Here is a 19,584-nt window from a genome sequence, read left to right on the forward strand (position 1 = left end):
ATGTGAAAAAACTCAACAGCAACAGCTCTTTCCAAAAACAATGACACAGACACCTGACATAATCCACAGCCCTCAGGCGCAAAGAGTTTCGCTGAGAATTATTTCCTGCTGAAAAACATAGCAAACAGTATCTCTCTCTGGCCCCAAGGAAAACAAAACTATCTGGATGGATAGACTGCACTAAGGGAAACAGGATTTTTTTTTTCTTTTTTGAATTTTGGGTATACTGTTCCCTTGTGACCAATTTGTATCTGGAATGATGAAGATAATTATAACTACAAACTGGAAGAATACAGTCTTGCTCAACGTTTCACATTTTAATCTGTAATAAGTGACTCAACAAATGAAACACCACTGCAGTGAGGTACTTAAGTCAAACGGCCTTTTCTCTTTGAGAACTTTAACTTGATTGAGTGAAAATGTTTTACTTACATCTTTATAGCTATCACTCTATTTCAGGAATTAAACCCATACTATGATGGATAAACACGTGCATTTTTTGTGGTAAACTGTGTGCAAACATCAGTCATGATTCTCTGTATTAAATCATCCCTGGCATAACCACTAGATCTGGATTTGGAGTTTGTTTGTTTGTTTTTTTAATCGCCCTCTATGTGGCCATCTGCTGGACAAATAATAGTTTGGTAATGAACGAGAAATTACTGATGATCTACCGTTTCTCGATCTTTTGAAGTTAATTAGTCTTTGGACACGACAGCAACAGGTGCGTGTCTTCTTTCATGGCAGATGATTTGAGAAGTGAAGGTTTAGTAAAGCACTTTTCACTGCTCGGCCAGCTGCTCCATCAGGCTGCAGAGTGGCAGGGCCTTTCTCTTACGTGATGTGATAAAGTGTTTATTAGTTTAAAGCAACCTGCATTAATTAGCAATAATAAAATCAGCTAATACTTTTTAATACAAATATAACCTTGAATTTTCAATCAGTTTCAGTGAGCAGAGGTTTATTACCCCTGTATTCTTTGATGTTTCAAATCATTTCTGTAAAAGTATGTGAGAGTGTGTTTGTCAGTTCAGTCTGAATCCATCCCTCTGGGTGGGACCAAAAATGATCCTAATTATTGGTATTAATTTTATCCATATTCTTGCCTTGAGTTCTGAAAAACCCAAGGACAGCTTTTGATCGTGATTTAAGCCCGGATTGGATTATAAAATCTAAGTCCTGACTTTCACAATAACAAACTGTGTAATCTGTTTTGAAAACTCCGATGTTAAGATTTAATCAAAGTGGATCACTTTTATTCTGGAGGATGAGTTTAAAAAAAAAAGAAAGAAAAAAGAAATCAGTAAAATTTATTTGCAACCAAAGGGCATTTTTTTCCACCCTGTTTCTACCCTTCTGCATGTCAAATAACAAGCAACTCAGGAGAGCGGTTTGTCTTCTCTAACCTGCTCCAACTCTAATTGATTCCATTCCTCACTCCCGGGGGTCACCGGTGAACGCAAGGCCACCGAGCAGGTGTTCAAAGGTAGCACTGAGCACCAATATCTCACACCATAGCCCTTGATTCCTGTGATACACCATTTGTCAGCGCACCGTCAGACTTGGTATAACTAGCCTGAGGGGGACAGCTATGGTCCACCGTAGGACGATAGAATGCAACATTAGTTCCTGCAAGCGGTGGCAAGGGGTTATAGAGCACAGTTACAGAGGATACAGCGTGGCTCTACACACTGAGGCAAAACGAACAGCGAACAGCAAACGTGGTTGATGATGGGGAGATAAGGGACATTTAGAGAGCTTATGTGCTAACTGATAGATAAGGAGTCTGCTTATTTAAGTGGAATATAGATTTCTCCTGCCGCGGCTGCAACTTTGGGTGCTTGTTTCCAGATGGTGAATTTATGTGATTACAATATCTTTCACTAGTTCTGCTTTAGGATAGATGGTAAAAACACAACAAATCAATATGCGAGCAGAAGAACTGTCAAAGGTGTTTCAAATAATGCATAAACCTGTGTATCTGATTTTTGTGATTTAAAAAAAACAACATTCATGTGTAAAAATTTGTGTTTTTTTGTGGCAATCCAATGCTGTGACATATCAGCTGTTAGGTGGAGTTTGCCATGACTCGGCCTTGCAGCAGCATTTACACAGATTCTTCCAAAGGGCACTGACAGGTCCCATACATCATTATGGGATGGGCCCTCCCAGAGTACAGTGCTGTGTCTGAGCTAAGCGATAAGGGTTTGTGAGAGTAGAGGGTGGGGGCCTCTGACTTGTAACTCCTTGGTAAATCTTTGTTCCTGGGATGCAGGCCAGGGCTCAGAGATCCCATGAGGCCAGTCGTTTCATTTTAATCTCCAATAAAAATATATTTAAAAAAAAAAAAAAAAAAAAGCAAGAGCGGAGATACAAAGGGAAAGCGAGGGGAAAAAAAGCAAAATAAAGTCATGTCAGTAATGTGTTTTTAGATATTTGGTGCATCTAAGAGACAAATGTGTTTGTTCTAGTTTGTCATGGTGAGTTTGTAACATCGAGGCACTTTGCTTGAACGCAGCCTGCAGCTGTGTTTTCTGTGTGTGTTGATGAGTGTGGTATGAGAAAGCATTTCTGCCTTTCACTTGGTCACTGCACTCTAAGCATGCGAGGCTGTTACATTTCAACGTGAGCTCCTCAGATTCCATTACGCCTCTGTTAATGCCGCGGCATCTTAATATATTGCAGTTAGCGCTGGGGAAAAAAGTTTCACTGTGTTGAAGTAACACATAACTTCAGACTCTAATGAACAAGATGTTTTAAAACAGGGCATGACCTGTGAGGGGGAAGGTTTCTTGCTATTTGCATAAGTACTTAGTGAACTGAACGTGAAACACAGCTGAAAAGTGGCTTAATTTGTTACTGTGTGCTTGATACTTTGCTCCTGTGCAAATGCAGAATAACTGCTATGGAGGAATAAAAACACATTTTAAAGCCATACCTTATAACTCAGAGTCTCCTGGAACTTTTTGCTGTGGAGAGAAAAGAGAAAAATAGAGGATGTTTGGCAATAATCACAGCACAGAGACTCAAATATGAAGCCATTTACTGCATTTATCCGTCTCATAATGCTGCTAAAGTTAGGCACAGACTCATGAAGAGATTTTCTTTTCAGGGAAATCTCTTTATAAACAAATCAATTGAATGAATGTATCACAGAAAACCTAATGCTTAAGAAAACACAAACAACATCTATAATATCCTCTAAAATGAGCTAATTTCTCCTCAGAACAGGAAGCTTTTTATACTACAGGGCCTTTTCTATGCCATGGGAAGAAAGTCTAAGTTTATTTACGATGGTTTAAAAGCAGTGAGAGCATTGTTGCAGAGCTTGAAGCTTATTAAAAATCAGCATGGCATGCAGAGGGTCAGGGGTTCGGGGCCAGTAGGGTCACTAGAGACAATTCTTAAGTTTAGCACAGGCACTTGGAGGCTTCCGATGAAAGCTACCATCAATGTGGTGACATGGGCAGTTTCACAACTCATAAAAACCTGGGAAGTGCTTGGAATGTCTACACCTGCACAATTTCCACAGGAGTATCTGGAACATGACCTGAGGGGGAAATACTAAAAGTAGCAAGACGAAGATTGACACAGTCAGGTGCACAGGCCCCAAACACACACTGCACGGCTGCCCTCAAGGAACACAGCTTCTTTTTGTCGTCATTCTTTAATATTTAATGATATGTTGGGACAGATGAAGTTGCGTTAGTGGTGAGAAAGGTGAGAAAAGAGGTGAGTACATAAAAAAAAAAAATCAACTAAAAATGTGAAAATTAATATACTGGTGAGTAAGGTGAGAAAAAAAATTATGAATGTGAAAATTAAAAATGTATACTGTATGTTCAGAGTCCTTGAAGCACACATTTATTCTCAGTTGAGGGCAAGCAATTTGATGTGATAATGTCCTCGCACAATATTTTCTCAAACGATCACTTCTAATAAAGCATGCTGTTTCAATATGAAAAATTTCTTCAAAATTTAAATGTGCTGCAACTGTCATATTGACAAGACTGAGCTTTCCATGAATACGTCCTACATATGTGTGGAAGAAAAGGTTGACTTGGTGGTGATTTGGGATGGGACAATAAATCGATAAAGCTATATATCGCGATACTTCCTCTTGTGATACGTTATCGATACACTTGAGCAAAGTATCGATTTTTGAGTTTTCAATTTGCACAGATGCATATTTGAGTTCCTGTGAGATGTATTTCTTCCCTGCCATTAGATATTTTAACAGGAAATTCTGTCTTGTACATGTTGCAGTCGCAGTGCAGATTAAAACTCTGAAAAACATGACTGATTGCGTATTGGAAAATTATTTAGCCTTTCCCAGGGTATTTTTTTTCTTCGTCAGCTCCAGATATTGTGATATCTGTATAATAGCTGATTGCCTAACAACATCACATTGCAGAACCGGCTGTATCACGATTCCATCATTATCGGGGGTAAAATATTGTGATGATATCGTATCGCTAGTTTCCCAGTGATTCCCACTCCTATTAATGATGACAATCTTTCAGCTTAACACAACAGCAGTCCTACTCTACAGCTCTGTTTTTGTGGCTGTTTCTATATTGGCAACCTTCTGCCCTCGTCTAAATGTTAAATTGTTACACCATGATTTGCTGAAAGTGTTGCCATATAAACAGAAACCACATCTTTAAAATACAAGTCCCCCCCTCCTCTATTACGGTTTGTTTCATCCGGTGCTGTTCCACAAGGATCACATTTCAGCCCGGAGAATCACCAAGCCGTCAAATCAAACATTTAATTCTCCTCAACGTGGGATATAATCATTAAAGGTAATTCCAAGGCGGGCAGCGTTTCTTGTGTGCAGCCCCTATTGGATTTTCATCTCAGTCTGCCATATCCGTGACAGCCTCTGCGCAGAGAACCTTATTCGAGGCTGTTAGTGTGCTACCAAGATTGAATAGGTGAGGGGCGGACCCTGTTGTGAAGGCGATGTGACACAGCTGCCTCATCCTGTCAGTGGTGGTGATGAGAGACAAGAGGTAAACACTAAGCAGCGACAAAAAATAAAGACTATGTGTGTGCGTGTGAGAGAGAGAAAGAAAATGCATGAGAAGCGCAGAAAGGAAAAGCAGGGGCCAATACGGGCAGAGGCCTGATAGAAAAGGGAAAGCTTGAGACACAAATAGCAGCTGAGTTGTGAACTGGATGGAGTTGTAGTGAGCAGTTGCAGACCTCCTGGGGAAGGAGAACTTGATGGTGTTTTGGATGAAGCCATAGCAACAAGGACTGACGACGAAGGCTGCTCCCGCCTGGACGCAGTGCTCCACCACCATGTCTGTTGCAACACCGCATGCATGGAGGGCCACCTGAGGAACGAAAATATCGACATGTACACAAAACACACACACAAATAGACAAATAACTTCTTGTTGCCCTTCAAAAAAGTCAATGTAAGCTTTCTTGAAAACCATTTTCATCTAACACAAAGTTCACAACAAACAAAACAAAACAAACCAAAACAAAAAACAAAACAAGCAAAGCCCTTCAGAGCGTGTACTCAGTCTTAGTGATTACCTCATAAAGGCTGCTGCTATTGCATACATATGTGCTCTCACAGGTACAGACTCAAGAAGAACAAATAAAATTCATTGGCACTTTAGGAGTTGAGGCACGAACACATCAGGAGTCCCATTGAGTGGGTAAACTGTGCGTGACAATGGGTACCTAGCTATACATTAGCACTGGTGTGGTTACATATTGGAGGATGGAGAGTGCCTCCAAATCCCCAAAGGCTTTCTGTATTCCAGAAGGGTCCTTTAGTCCGTTCATCTACCAAGCACCATTATTAGTTCTCAAACCGAATGAGCTTCATATTCCATCTTCTTTTCAAGTGCAGTGCAGCTAACTAGATTTTACTGTTGATAGCATAACTAGTTTGATGTGAAAATGGCCACCTGGGCTTTCTCACAAAACAGTCTGTTCAGCCCAGCAGGCCGTCGCTTGGCGTCCCTGAGTCTGGATTCACTCTATGTTGCCTTGACAGAAATGCCACACAGCAAAACTTCAGACCCAGTCAGCGCTGGAGCTGGCCAAGATGGGCTGCAGCACCAGAGATCAGGGGGGAATGCAAACACCCTTAACACGGCCAAACCCGCTCATAAAGTCCTAGCAGTGTTGGGGCTGTGGTGCATTTCTGAGAAGCACATCAGCGTTCCCTGGAAAAAACCTTGGCTGCATCGACCGTTGTGCTCAACCTACAGTGGATACCAAAGGTTTATTGCAAACTCTGCAGCAGGTGTTTTGGTGATTTTATGACTTGCTATTGAAAATACATAATTCTGGAGCATGTAAAGAGCTACTTTAAAGTGGATTTAAAATCCATTCAAAATGTATGTGGGTCTGTCGCATGTTCAATGTCAACTTGAATCAACTGCACTGGATATTCATCTGCAAAGAATTGTCTATTGCTCTTTGGATAAATGTGTATGGATTCAAACAAGAAAGAAGAGGGACTTGCACAAGAAAGAAGAAGCAGAGAGTGAATTGCAGGAATTAACATCACTTGCCTACACGGCCTTGTGCAATGTATTTGCACTTGACTGAAACACTTGTCCACCTTGCATTTGTTCATGGCGCCAGTTTTTCTAACACCGCATTACTGCTGAATATTAAGACTGAGTGACTGAGTACCAAAAAAAAGTATGATAATGCTGCATCCCCCACATCTTTCATCTAAAGCAAGAAATTAATAAACTACCAGCATCGTTCTTACCAAGCTGCTTAATGTTTTACATTAGTCATGCTAAGGTAAATCCTGATTAAATTTGAAATTCTTTAGGCCAAATTTAGCAAGAACAGCCGCTTCACCAAAACCCACATGAAAATGGAATTATCACTGGCAGTAAAAGATCTGCATATAAACAAAGCAAATTATACTTTGGCCAGTCCTTTAGAATGCCTCCTCGCTTCAATCAACGCATTTTGTCTGTGGTTTAAACATCAGTGAGTAAGTTTCACATTTTCCTAGTTCAATTTTTGACCTATATGGGATGCATCCTAAAAAAAAAGGGTTATTGGCAGGTAAAAAATACAGTCAAGAGTGATTTAAAATTAGCTTAAAGGAACATTTCACATATGCTGCGTTAAGGTTTAACTCTGTGCAGGCATTTTAATGGACTAACAGCATATATCGTAGTTTAATATGTAACAATAAAGGTTCAAAGTCCATTCGCAAAACCGTGTTTTTTGTTCATTTCTGGATTTTTTTGACAAGCTACTACACAATATTCAATTTTTTTAAAGCTTATCTTAGTCACAGTGGAGAGAGACAGGAAAGACAGGGCAGAGTGAGGGGATGACATGCAGCAAAGGGTCTGGGCCGGATTCAAACCCTGAATCTGCTGTGGCTTAGCGTTAGTATTATGTGGTACACGCTCTGCACAGCGAGCCACCAGGGCGCTCTCAGAATGTTTCATTTTATCTGATCTTCCTCTCAATAATGAAATGACAAGAAAAAAACGGTGCTTCGTCATTCACTATAATTAAACTAATTACATCCCTGTCTCATCCTATCTAGGCCCTCGACAGAGCAAGCTCCAACCGCACTGCTAGTCAACGCTCTATTTAATCAGCATCACACTCTGATGACTAATCACTTTTTGAACATGACTGCTCGTATTTGTCATGTTGTAAGATTTCACCTTTATCACACTTAACACCTGCCAAAACAAAAACGTGCACCTCATCCCTTGTCTTGCTTTGTGTCTACGTGTGTCTGCTTTTGTTTATGTGCGCAAATGAGCATGTGAGGCCATGCACACAAGGACAAAAGTGCCTATTAATCTATTAGTGTGTGGACTGGACAGAATTAGTATAGCTTCCTAAAAACATATGCATGTTGATTAAGTTCATTTTGTCTTCTTGATTAAGTTCATTTTGTCTTCTCAACAGAAGACAAAATTAACTTAAACAACTTCCTAAAAACAGATTCACCTTTCCCCTCAAAGGTATGTGCCTGCTATTACACTATATCCCTGACTATTCTTTTTTCCCTGTTGGTAAACAGATTTAGTCTTAAATAAGGTCTTCCAAAAAACCAAGAAGAGAGAACATGAGCTGTTAAGTGCAATCAGCACTGGCAAATACAAAAGATATAGCTCTATTTCAGCTGGTCAATACCCATTTTTACATAAGGCTCAAAGAGCAAGAGTGTTTTTTCTTTTCTTTAAAAGTAGGGCCAAACAAACAAACAGGAATCAACTAGGAAAATCAATTGCAGACAATCACACCCTAAAGCACAACCAATAATGGATTGTGAACCAATAAAATTCAAATCAACGTCAAGCCCCGCAACTTCTCCTTCCTCTGAGGCTCTTGCTCACCGATATCTGACAGAGGAGAGGATGACAGGCTAAATACACTGTGTGTGGAGGCTCGCTGTGACTCCAGTTAACACCTGGCCCATGTAATACCAGGAAGAGAGAGCACACGCTAAGAATAGGGACGCCTCAACTTAATTAGCCTGATTAAATGAACGTGACTAAAAATGGGAGCATGTATAATATATATCAGGATTAAAGCCGGTGTGATGGGTCGCACCTTCAGATGGGAATATCTGTGTCACGCAGGTACAGACCTGGCCAAAGCTCAGGCAGCTCAGTCTTCATAAACAGCAAGGTACAAATCTAAAGAAATACTGAGTTTAATATGACAAATGTGAGCACCCGTTTCCATTTTTTCCTTTTGAATGCATCTTAATATGCAAGTGTCATGTGACTGTGTAAAGTCACAAAGATTAGCAAAAGAACTGTGTATGTACAATCATCCTGACAAGTTTACAAAAAGCACTCCCCCACATAATGTGGAAAAGGAAATTCTGTGCTGTTTGTTTTTTTCTCGCCAAGTGGAACGAGTCTCAGTGGAGTGGCGAGGAGGGAACAATAGCTACTTCTAATTACAGCAGGTACATATATATTCCTATTTGTCCCAGGGAGGGTAAAAGTAAGGCTACTGGCACAGCTGTGTTTCTGAAACTGGGCTATGACACCAGGCAAACAGACCAATCTTTGTAACATGTATAGGAGAAGATACTGATACCTGCAACATATCAAGTAATGATCATGATTTTATGGCAAAGTAGAAATGTATTTGTGCCATAATAGAGTTTCAGCACGCAGCGGGTTGAAAAGAAAAAAGAAAAAGACTTTGTTTTGTGCTGCACAAACACATTCAAACAGTGCATACTGTATACAACGACAGTTAAGGACCTAGTTTGTCTAAATTGATAGTAATTATGTGGTTGGGGAAGTCGAGAGCTCCGCAGATGAAGGTGGGTGTTTACTCCATTCAGACAAGACCGGTGAGGGCTTGAACTTGCAGTTGCAGAGCTCTACTAAACACCCTGTTAAACAAATAGTCTGTCCCTGCAGATGAAAGACAGTAAAATGTTCATTCTGTTGTACTGTAGCACATTGCTGAGGGATAAGGGGGCAACCACAATTATTAATGCAGATCTTATCTAAACAAATACAGACACAGTTGCTGTCTTGGATCCGATGGCAGCGTGAAAAATGCCAAGTTGACGCTCTAAAATTTGAAATAGCTGGCAACCATTTTTGCTTTTGTTACAAACAATTTTCTTTCCAGAGATTGTTCCTAATATGAGCATGAGTCTCACATCTTGGCAGTGCATTTGTTTTTCGAAAGTAAACCAAACAGCATGCCTTGGATGGTAGATTTGTGCAGTAAACGAGAGCAAACAAAGAAGAGTGTGTTTTTGTTCATACTCTAATGGGGAGTCGCTCCTTAACACCCTTCACAGTAGCTTGGTCCTCCTGTTTTCGGAAGTTAAAACTATAATTTTTGACCTTCTATACTCAGAGCAGGGATAGTCGCATCGTCTGCTTCAATGACGAGTGTGAAGCAGTAAGAGGGCGGTGGTAAAAGCAGCACTCCAGTAAATGAAAAGCCTGCCTTTGCTGCTCTGACAAAAATAATTGCATGTTGGCATTTTCAGTTTTTGGAAAATGATGCGGAAATGACACACCTCTCTGTGATGTGTAGCAGTGCTTGTCTGAAACACATAAATATATAAATACTAAAAATATCACGCTCAGACACCTTGCGGTGAAACTGCAACTGCGGTGTTCGTGGAGAAAGAAGTGAAAGTCCTTAAGAAGCCACAAATTGTACCATCTGCCATATTTACACACTGCATTTAATTTTTTATTTAAACACATTATCAGAAAAGCAACTTTGTGTTTTTATCTTGATTTTGCTGGTTTTGCTGGTTAATATTCCCAAATGAAACCAAACAAAGTCTCATTTAAGAGGCTCTTTCAATTCAGGCCTCAATGCAATGAAACTACAGGATTATGTGTACACCTGTGATGTCAGCTGGATATCAGAGGTATGGTACAAAAAAAAAAAAAAAAAAAAACAATTTCAAACAATACCAATCAAACTGTAGCTGCATTATTAATCATAATATTACAGTATAAGGTCACAAGCACTGCTGCAATAATGTGATTTTACTTTGATTTTATTCTCAGTTTCAGTTCTTACTTTTATTTACATATTTTAAATTGAATGTGTTTCAGCCTTTTTTACATAAACTATTTTTCTCTTAAGTAGCTGAGTCCTCTAAAAGTGGCTTCATAGTCTGCGTAATCTGTGGATCAGTAAAAAGCAAATGTGGACAAAACCGATGCAAAATCACAGTGAATGGTTGACTGCTTTGTTTAATCTTGTTGGCTGTGCTCACCCCGATGTGAAACGGTCCAGTGAAGTAGTCCAAATTGGCCTGAATAAAGCCGATGTTGGCCAGACCCAACTCTGCACTGCGACTCTTGGCCCTGACCAAGGACTCCTCTTTGTTTTCTATCAGGATGACCTGGAATGGGCAATAATAAACTTTATATGTACAGCAGTTCTCAAAACAGTCACAGAGACCTGCAGAGAAAATAGTTCAATAACAAATAAAAGCCTCCAAGATATACAATAAATTAAAACAGTAAGATCAGATTTCAGAAAGTCTGTTTTGATTACAAAAAAAGGAAGTAACCAGTGCATAAAACGGCCTCTAGTAAGGCCTCTTAGGAGCCATAGTGTCCCGAACAACTGGTGCAAGTCACCCTGGGTGTAATTTTTTATTTTGTTTATGTGTGATGCGCAGTGTCACTGCGACTTAAAGCTTGGGGACTTTTTCACCTGTTGGTGGCACTATGGCGTGCCAATCAGTTTCATTTTATGGATACTAGATATCAATGTAAAAAACACTTAATTCCTCCGAGGTTCATCAGATTTAGCCCTGACTTACTGATTATGATGCTTAGGGCTCTGTTGGCCTGGTGGTGGCGCTGTGCTGGGTCAGTCTAGTTTATACTCAAGAGAGATCCCAGTGCCAAATCAATCATTCAGCCTAAGGTTTGTTCAGAACAGAACTCAAGAGGTTCAGAGATGTGTGATTAACGGACAGACACCAATCCATAATCCTTTCCCCAAACTTTGATTGTGGGGGATGACAAAAAAAAGTGATAAAACAATCTTGATTGAATAACAGGCTGCGGTAGCACCAAAAAAAAAAAAAAATCATGACTGGTGCTTCAAAAAATCAGAAAACAAACTTTAACTCAAACAAACAACACAGCAGGACTGTAGAAATGAATCTTTGATCCCAGTGTACCCCACCACACATGAGCGCACACACACATATACAAGCACACACACACACACACACACACACACACACACACACACACACACACACACACACACACACACACACACACACACACACACACACACATACACATACACATATACACACACACACACACACACACACACACACAATTACCTGGCAATCCGGAAGCGTGTGAGCCAGAACAATCCCCACATGTCCCTGAGAGATGCACAAAAGGAAAAACACAACAGACATTAAAGAGGATGTCAACAGAGTTATAATTAGTGCTACCCTTTCCAACCAAGTGTTGACCCATTAGGCATGCAGTGCTGCAGCTCTGAGCTTGCATTTTCATGGTCATAATTACCGGTCTGTTTTTGCACAGTAGCACATAACAAAAAGGCATTAAAGGAGCGGAGAAATATGTACGAGCAACATCTCCCTTCCTGCTCTGTGCTAATGGAGAGATAAAGTCTAAAGCAATGACAAACCGCAGTCATACATGGTAAGAAATGTATGGATGCATAGATGAATATACGTACCCCTCCGCTGCAGAAATCCACAACAGTGTATCCCGGCCTGGCTAACTCTGTAACCATGGCAACCAAGTTATTCAGTTGTTGTCTTTTTCTCACTGCGCGGACATCTGACATTTTCCCTGCAGAGGAAGAGCACAGGTTCTTTGCACCTGAAAAAAAAAACTGAAAAACAACAGTTTTGGCTATATTGTGCATATATTTCTTTTATCGGGAAACCCAATTCAGTCGATTGAAACTTTGCCAGCAAAGAAAACAACCTTACAAAAATTACATTTTGTTATTTCTGATGATCACATAATCCTTTGTTTGTGGCTTTGCCTAAACTGAAATGTGCAGTCGATGTTCAGTCAGATTACAACTGACTGAACTTTGACAACAACAGAGCTCTGAATACTTTTTAAATATCGCTGTAAAGACATTGTTCATTAATTCAGCAGCTTACTTTTCTTTGCTCTCAGTGAGCACTGACTGAGCACATGCACTTTCAATACCTTAAATTTTGATTCACATCAAAACATTTCATCAAATGGCTGTTAAAAGACTAAAAAAGCCTCCATTCCCTCATCAGCATGTCTCCAGACAATAATTGCCAACAAAGGAGTGCAAACAATCTTTCAACATAAAAACAAAACAAGCTTCCAAGCCAAATGTGAGCGTCTTTCTCGTCTGTGGCAGAAGTTTAAATTTCTGCTGGTGTGCGAGCAGTATGTACTCAGTATGTGCCCCATTAACTCAAAGCACATTTCAGTCTCCTTCAACTTCCTCTGTAGCTTTCCAATTCGCCACATCGGCAGTGAGCCACTGATGTGCTGTGCAGAGTCTGTCTCCGGTGCATAAATATAGAGTGATGAGTGTTTCGTTTACCTCGAGTCACACCATCACATTCACATGGTTGGAATATCAAAAACACATTATTTCTGCCCTTCCCTGATCACGCTGCATTCTACAAATTGATATATGACAATGGGGGAGATAAAAGGAAATAGAGACTTCTCACCACGGCAACACAAATAAGAAATTTCATGCTGCCATTGGTCTGTCTTTCATACTGGCTGTTATTACGTTGATCCGAAACATAGAGGGAACACAACAACAAAAGGGATGGATGAAATTAAATACAAAGAAACAGCAGGAAGGTACTGACAAGACTCTGATCTTCATTAGTTTGAATAATTATTGTTGGTGATTGCATTGCGGTGTGTCCAGGGCTCCTGAGTGGCCTTACTAGAGGTCTTTTGATACACTTGAAACAAATCTGGATTTTAATTGCAAATTGCATTTCAAAGCGTAATGTGATTCATCAACTAGTGTGCAGAAAGAGAAAGCTTTAATTTTGTTTAATTTTTCATGTATGTGTGTGTGTGTGTGAGAGAGAGAGAGAGAGAGAGAGAGAGAGAGAGAGAGAGAGAGGGGGAGAGAGAGAGGGTCAAACAACTTGCCTTGACCTTTTTATCTTTGCTGTGTTCAGGGTGTCTAGCTTGTGGGATGTGTGTTTGAGTTTGAGCACAAAGTAAGTGATGTACATGTAATGTTTGACTACTGCCATAATGAGGCTGCCTGCTGCAACTGTGTGTGTGCAATTCTGTGCTTGTGGGTCATGGGGGTTTTTCTGCAGCTTCTGGTGAGATCACAGTGAGATGGTGGGTGGCGCCTGAATGCTTTGGTGTGTTCTGACGTGATACCTGGTCCAAAAAGTATGAGAACTGCTGCTCTAAGTTGCTCCTATGTGGTGGGTGCAGAGAAAAACAAAGGCTTGCCAGAAAATAGAAAATAATATTTCCACCTGTGTGTAGTTTGTGTGTATTTGGTGTGTGTGATGTGGGAAGGACCTCTGGCATTTCTACTCAAGCATGACTATGTTTCTGCAAAGGTCATCGCGTGGCTCAATATCACACCCATAAGCTATGCAGGATTGAGTGGGTGGTTGCAGAAAAGCTACCCATTGTCCAGTAGACACAGACTGGACGTACTACTTGATTTTTATTGTTTTCTTAATGTGGTCCCACGGGGTAAGATTAGACTGAAAGAGGTCTGCAAGTTGCTCTAGGTCACTGTAATTGCCTTGAATTCACTGCAATTTTCAGATGAGCATTCCGATGAATGCTCTCCTCTGTGCCAAATACAACAGAGTTCAAAAAGCCACAAGGTGTGAAAAGAAAGGCAAGATTGAAACCATACTGTATGGTGGAGAATTTTGATCAAGTTCACAAAAAATTGATGAAGTCAGCTCCTTCAAACTGCAGCAGTACAACGCAAATAAAAAACAGCTTTATACTGCCGTGCTTTCAGATTAGCCATAATGAACAATTAATTGTGCTAAATGTGCCAGCTGTTTGCAATATAGATGGCATCCAGCTTTCTAATATTTGTTAATCTGAGGGGGAAAAATAGACTAATACGTAATCATACGCATTAATTCTCAAAATCTGTCTGGTAAAAACAACTGTTAAATGTAAGTACCAGTTGTAATGTGAAGATGTAATTGGAGGAAAATTTTCCCATAGGATTTCGATAGACAGACAGACGGACGGACGGACAGGCAGACAGACAGATGGATGGATAGTTTATTGATCCCTATAAGGGAAAGTTGCTGTTGCAGCAGTTTCAATATCAAAGAAAACATCACAGTAAAGAACAAGACATAAATACAATAATGCTGTAACACTAGAATCTTCAAACTAGACTGCAAATATTGCAGATATTTGCTCTGCATTGAACATGGCACAAGTGCATATAGTTATAAGAAAAATAAGGCACATCTTGACCATAGTGGAATAAGACCAATGTGTTGATTTGAGGGGAGTTGTAATGTCTGATGGTGACGGGTGTGAAGGACCTATAGTGCTGGATCCAGGATGATTCCAAGGACTGACCCCACTCACTTCAGCAGTTTATTTTTTCCTGTTGGTGTCACCCATCTTGATGCTACAGCCCCAGCACACCACAGCAAAGAACAGGGAGTTTGCCACTACTGACTGGTTGAACATGGTCATGGTCCTGCACACATTAGCCGGCTTTCCACTGTTATGCAAAATATGAGCGTGCTAGTACGTGCCAAGGCCAGTTGCATTTCCATTGTCACTTCAGGTGTTTGATTGCACCTCGGTGCGGCTGTTAGGGCCAGTTTCTAGGTGCCCACCAAATTCTCATGGGCCAGACAGGGCGATGTGTGGTCTGAGGGGGAGTTAAGGGTCATAGGTGGGGAGACGGGTGCAGTTGATAAGTACAGATGTCGATGAAGCAGCTTGTTTTTGTAGCAGAAAAATAACAGAGAAAAGAAAAGTGGAGAACAACTGGCAGTCCTGGTCAAACGCCGACATTAGGGCTCTGCTCACCATCTGAGCAGAGTATAATGTCCAACATCAAATCGATGGTGTTTGCTGAGATGAGGACATTATGCAATATATAGTGAGAGAGCTGGCAGCGGTGGGGATCCAACACACAACATGACAAGTACGCAAAAAACTGAAAAACACTGAGGTCTCTGTACTAGCTAGTTTAAGCACATAACGCACAAAGTAGGGTTCAAAGGAAAGAAAATCCCGTGGTACGTAGTCCTGCCGGAGTTAGTTGGTGCCGGGTGTGCAGACTTCAACCCCTCGCTTCCTACTTACCACTCGCATGCATGGATGGGATGAGACTGCTGGGCTATCAGCACAACAATGGAAATGAAAATGTTTTTTTGTTTTTGCAGCGTGAGGCCAAGGGCCATTAACACCGTCTGGCTCAAAGACAGCCCTAGCTTGCAGTGGTATGACAGTGGAAAGACAGCTATTGAAAGTAAAGTCGGCTAATACCCTTCTTATAAATGGCATCACTGCTTCCTCTCCAGTCTAGTCGGTTGTCCAGGTGCACTCACAAGTACTTGTAAGATTCCACCAAGTCAACATCCTCCCCCCAGATGTAATTAAGGCTAACTGAAGCCGTCATCCTCCTGAAGTCCATCACCATTTCCTTTGTTTTCTGCACAATCAGCTGAAGGAGGTTCCATTCACACCAGCCAATAAAGTCAGCAACCACTGTTCTGTGCTCTCCCTCCTCCCCACTGCTCACACATCCAACAGTTGCATTGTAATCTGGATACTTCTGTATGTGACATGACTCTGTGTTGTGTCTGAAGTGTGATGTGTAGCGGGCAAAGAGGAAGGGAGCCAAGACGGTCCCTTGGGGGGCCCCTGTACTGCAGACCACCACATCTGTCACTGTCCATAGCTTGTCTCCCAACAGTAAAGGCTGTATGGTGTTAAATGCAATAGAGAAATTCTGAAAAATGATCCTCACTGTGCTGCCAGTTCTGTCCGGGTAGAAGTGGGCCCAGTGGAAGATGGCATCTGAAACTCCAATGTTGGCCTGATAGGCAAATCGCAGGGGATCTAGTCCTTCCTCTCCAAGGTGTCTGAGGTGAGCCAGCACGAGCCATTCCAAGATCTTCATTATGTATGAGGTCAGCGCCTCACACCTGTAGTCATTCAAGACACTGGGAAGCCCCATCTTGGGAACAGAGACTAGGCAGGATGTCTTCCACAGCACACAAAGGAACCCCTTAAAGATTCAAGCTTGGGTTAAATACGTGCTGGAGTACTTTATACAGCTGGCATGAAGCTGTATGCCTCCTTAACACTGGCATACAAGAGATCCAAAATACTGCTCTCTCTGGTGTGGCAGTCTAAAGGCCAGATTATGGTTCTGCGGACACTTGACGCGACATGCACGCAGTTGCCATGCAGATGGTGTGTGCCCAACATACCTCTGCCTTAAACGCTAAGCAATTCTCCGCCACAATGCTATGGGGCTCGTTTTTTTTTTTTTCTGCAGACCTACATACACCCTGTGATGTATGGTCGCTGCTCCTCCCGTTGTTGTGCCAGCAGCGCCATTTTTAAAAGGAGCAGCAGCAGATCCAGATGCAGCATGATCCAAATTTTCCAAACAATTTGAAATCAACCGACGAGTCGAGATGCGATCACAACAGCAGTTCTTTTAAAAATGACACTGCCGGCACAGCAACAGAACGTGACTCCGGAGGGGCGAAATGCCGGAAATTATGTAGTTCAGCGGACCAATCATAGCTCTTGTTGTCAGTGGGGGGCCTGCACTGGGGGCTATGTGGGGTCTGGTTACAATTACAATTTACTGGTTACAATTTTACGGAGGTGTGCGGCAAGGCTCTACGGCGGTCGCACAACTCCCGCAAGCTTTGCACAACCCTCGTGCGCTCCGCTTATGCAGAAGCATAATCCGACCTTAAGTACTGTTAGACTGTGGACAGTGTGTATGAGAAGGAGGCATGTTTAAAAGCTTCAGCTATCAGTGGAGGCATTAGGGTGGTCTGTTTGAATGCGATGTGACTCAATGAATGACATCACAGGCTGACCTGACATCATCAGGAAAAAGCATGTAACCAGTCAGAAAATCAACTCGTGAGAATTCTCTTGGCTGAAGGCTGGCAATCATCAGTCCAGTATGTTGGCTACAGACCTGTTCCTTAATGGTAGCATTTTAAGAATTGCACCATCTGTTGTTCAGGAGCATGGCAAGACACCGTCCTTTCATCTTGCCACTCTCCGGATGGTCTCTCTCCATCCTCACAGTCAGAAAGCTGTTGATGGTCACACTTGAGTCTGGGATGTGGTCGTGTGGTCGAGCTGCATCTCGGTGAAGCGCATGATGCTACATTTCCAAAATTCGCTCTGACTCCTCCTTAACATCACTAGCTCACCCGTTGTGTTGGTCAGAGCTCAGCAGGTTTATATTTCCTCTTCCTTTCACACTGTTTTAAGCCTGCTTTGCACCCCATCTCTACCTCCGAAGCTCTTTCAGTACTTCCAACCTGTTCCCCGACAACACGGCTGACTCTTGTAATGTTGTCAGTTGGTCCCGTGTGTAAACAATGCTGCTTCTGCCGGTGCACACACTGCCTCGAGCTGGTAGAAGTGTTCCAACAAGAAACAAGTGAAAACCTTCCACCAACTGCTTGTATCCACTGTTGTGATATTTAATCTTCTTTGGACACTGTTGTGTCCAAAGAAGATTAAAAAGCATAAAAACAATAAAAATACAGTCACAAAAAGTAGAAGAATTAAAAACAAAGAAGAGACACTGCAGCTGCCACAACAGGCTGCTACTAGTACGGCGCCATTGAGAAAAACTTAAAAATAACCGGGTCAGGTTTCAAGAAAAAACATTTTCAGGTGGCACTAAGAGTTCTTTTTTAATTGCTTAATCAAGATGACTGTCATGTTCCTCATTTTGGTGATACTGGTGAATCATATTTCAGTAATTAAGAAAACAAACAAGACCACTGTCACTGATACCACAAATGAAATATCATATTTGTTCATGCAGAGCACTGAAGTCAGCTGTTTCTCACATTCAACTGGCAGCATCAGTGGCTCATTGAAAATCCGCTGATCAATCCATCTGACAAGTTATTCAAGTGCTCAAAGTGATATTTATAACCTCTTAGTTTTGCCTGTTCACTGCTGATTTAATGCCACCTATGTTGCAACTCCCTCAACCACTCCTTCATCCACCAACATCCTCCTGCTGTTATAATCATGCCGGATCATGTCACTAGCTATGATTTCAGCTATGCCTATCGCTTTGCTGTGATTGTTATGATTTACTGTGCAGGGGGATTATTGCTTCAGCAGATTCTTCATACTGTGAGCAATCCCAAAACTTTCTCAAGCGGAGCCTATCTGCCAAATAGAACTCCATTACCATTTCCAGTAATTGGTTAATTCTTTTATGTAAGTATCTCTGACTGAATTATTCTGTTTCCATTAATAAGAATGGCAAGTAAATCAAAAACCATTATTTTGGAGGTATTTTCAATATTTTAATAAGGAACATTGTTCAGCAGTGACCCTGCTGTTCAGGTCCATTCCTCAGAGGCACAGAAAAACTTTGGAGCTTTTTTTTTTTTTTTGGTTAGGCAGTGTCAGCGGCTTCAAACCATGGTTGCAAATTTATTTGAATCAAAACTTGCTCTAAAACCAGCTGTGCATAAAATTACTTAGCTTTAAAGCACCTGGCTAAATGAATAATTAATTGACCATAATATCTCCCTGAGACTCTTCAAGTCTTTGTTTTGCCATTAACCTTAATGAGCCCTGGATAACTGGGCTACAGGGACCACAAAGCCAGGCTTTTGGCTGCTTGTTAAGAGGAAGTAAATACAGGGCTTACCTGTAATTTGGAGGGTATGAAGAAGATTTGGTTTGCACCCAGTGACCCTTTGAATCTTATAAAAATGTACAATTATTATGGTATTTAAATATGATCATAACTGTGTTCATTAAGATGTTAAATCAGGATGAACCAAATTTATCTAACATCTACATAACAATATTGAAAAGATAATATAAATGGTTGTCAATTTTC

General features: G+C 41.2%; 1 protein-coding gene across 2 annotated transcripts in view; it reads right to left on the bottom strand.

The window, feature by feature from the left end:
• The window catches only part of gstcd (glutathione S-transferase, C-terminal domain containing), a 57,135-nt gene that overhangs the window by 2,333 nt on the left and 35,218 nt on the right, over window positions 1–19,584 (bottom strand). For both annotated transcript variants that reach the window (XM_030051617.1, XM_030051609.1), the window contains exons 6-10: window positions 12,202–12,317; window positions 11,834–11,878; window positions 10,739–10,867; window positions 5,209–5,342; window positions 2,939–2,969 (exon numbers count right to left, since the gene is read on the bottom strand). In XM_030051617.1, coding sequence (XP_029907477.1) covers window positions 2,939–2,969; window positions 5,209–5,342; window positions 10,739–10,867; window positions 11,834–11,878; window positions 12,202–12,317 — 455 coding nt within the window. The remainder of the gene's footprint in view (window positions 1–2,938; window positions 2,970–5,208; window positions 5,343–10,738; window positions 10,868–11,833; window positions 11,879–12,201; window positions 12,318–19,584) is intronic.

Source organism: Myripristis murdjan, chromosome 1 (assembly GCF_902150065.1).
Source record: "Myripristis murdjan chromosome 1, fMyrMur1.1, whole genome shotgun sequence".
Classification (NCBI taxonomy): Eukaryota; Metazoa; Chordata; class Actinopteri; order Holocentriformes; family Holocentridae; genus Myripristis; species Myripristis murdjan.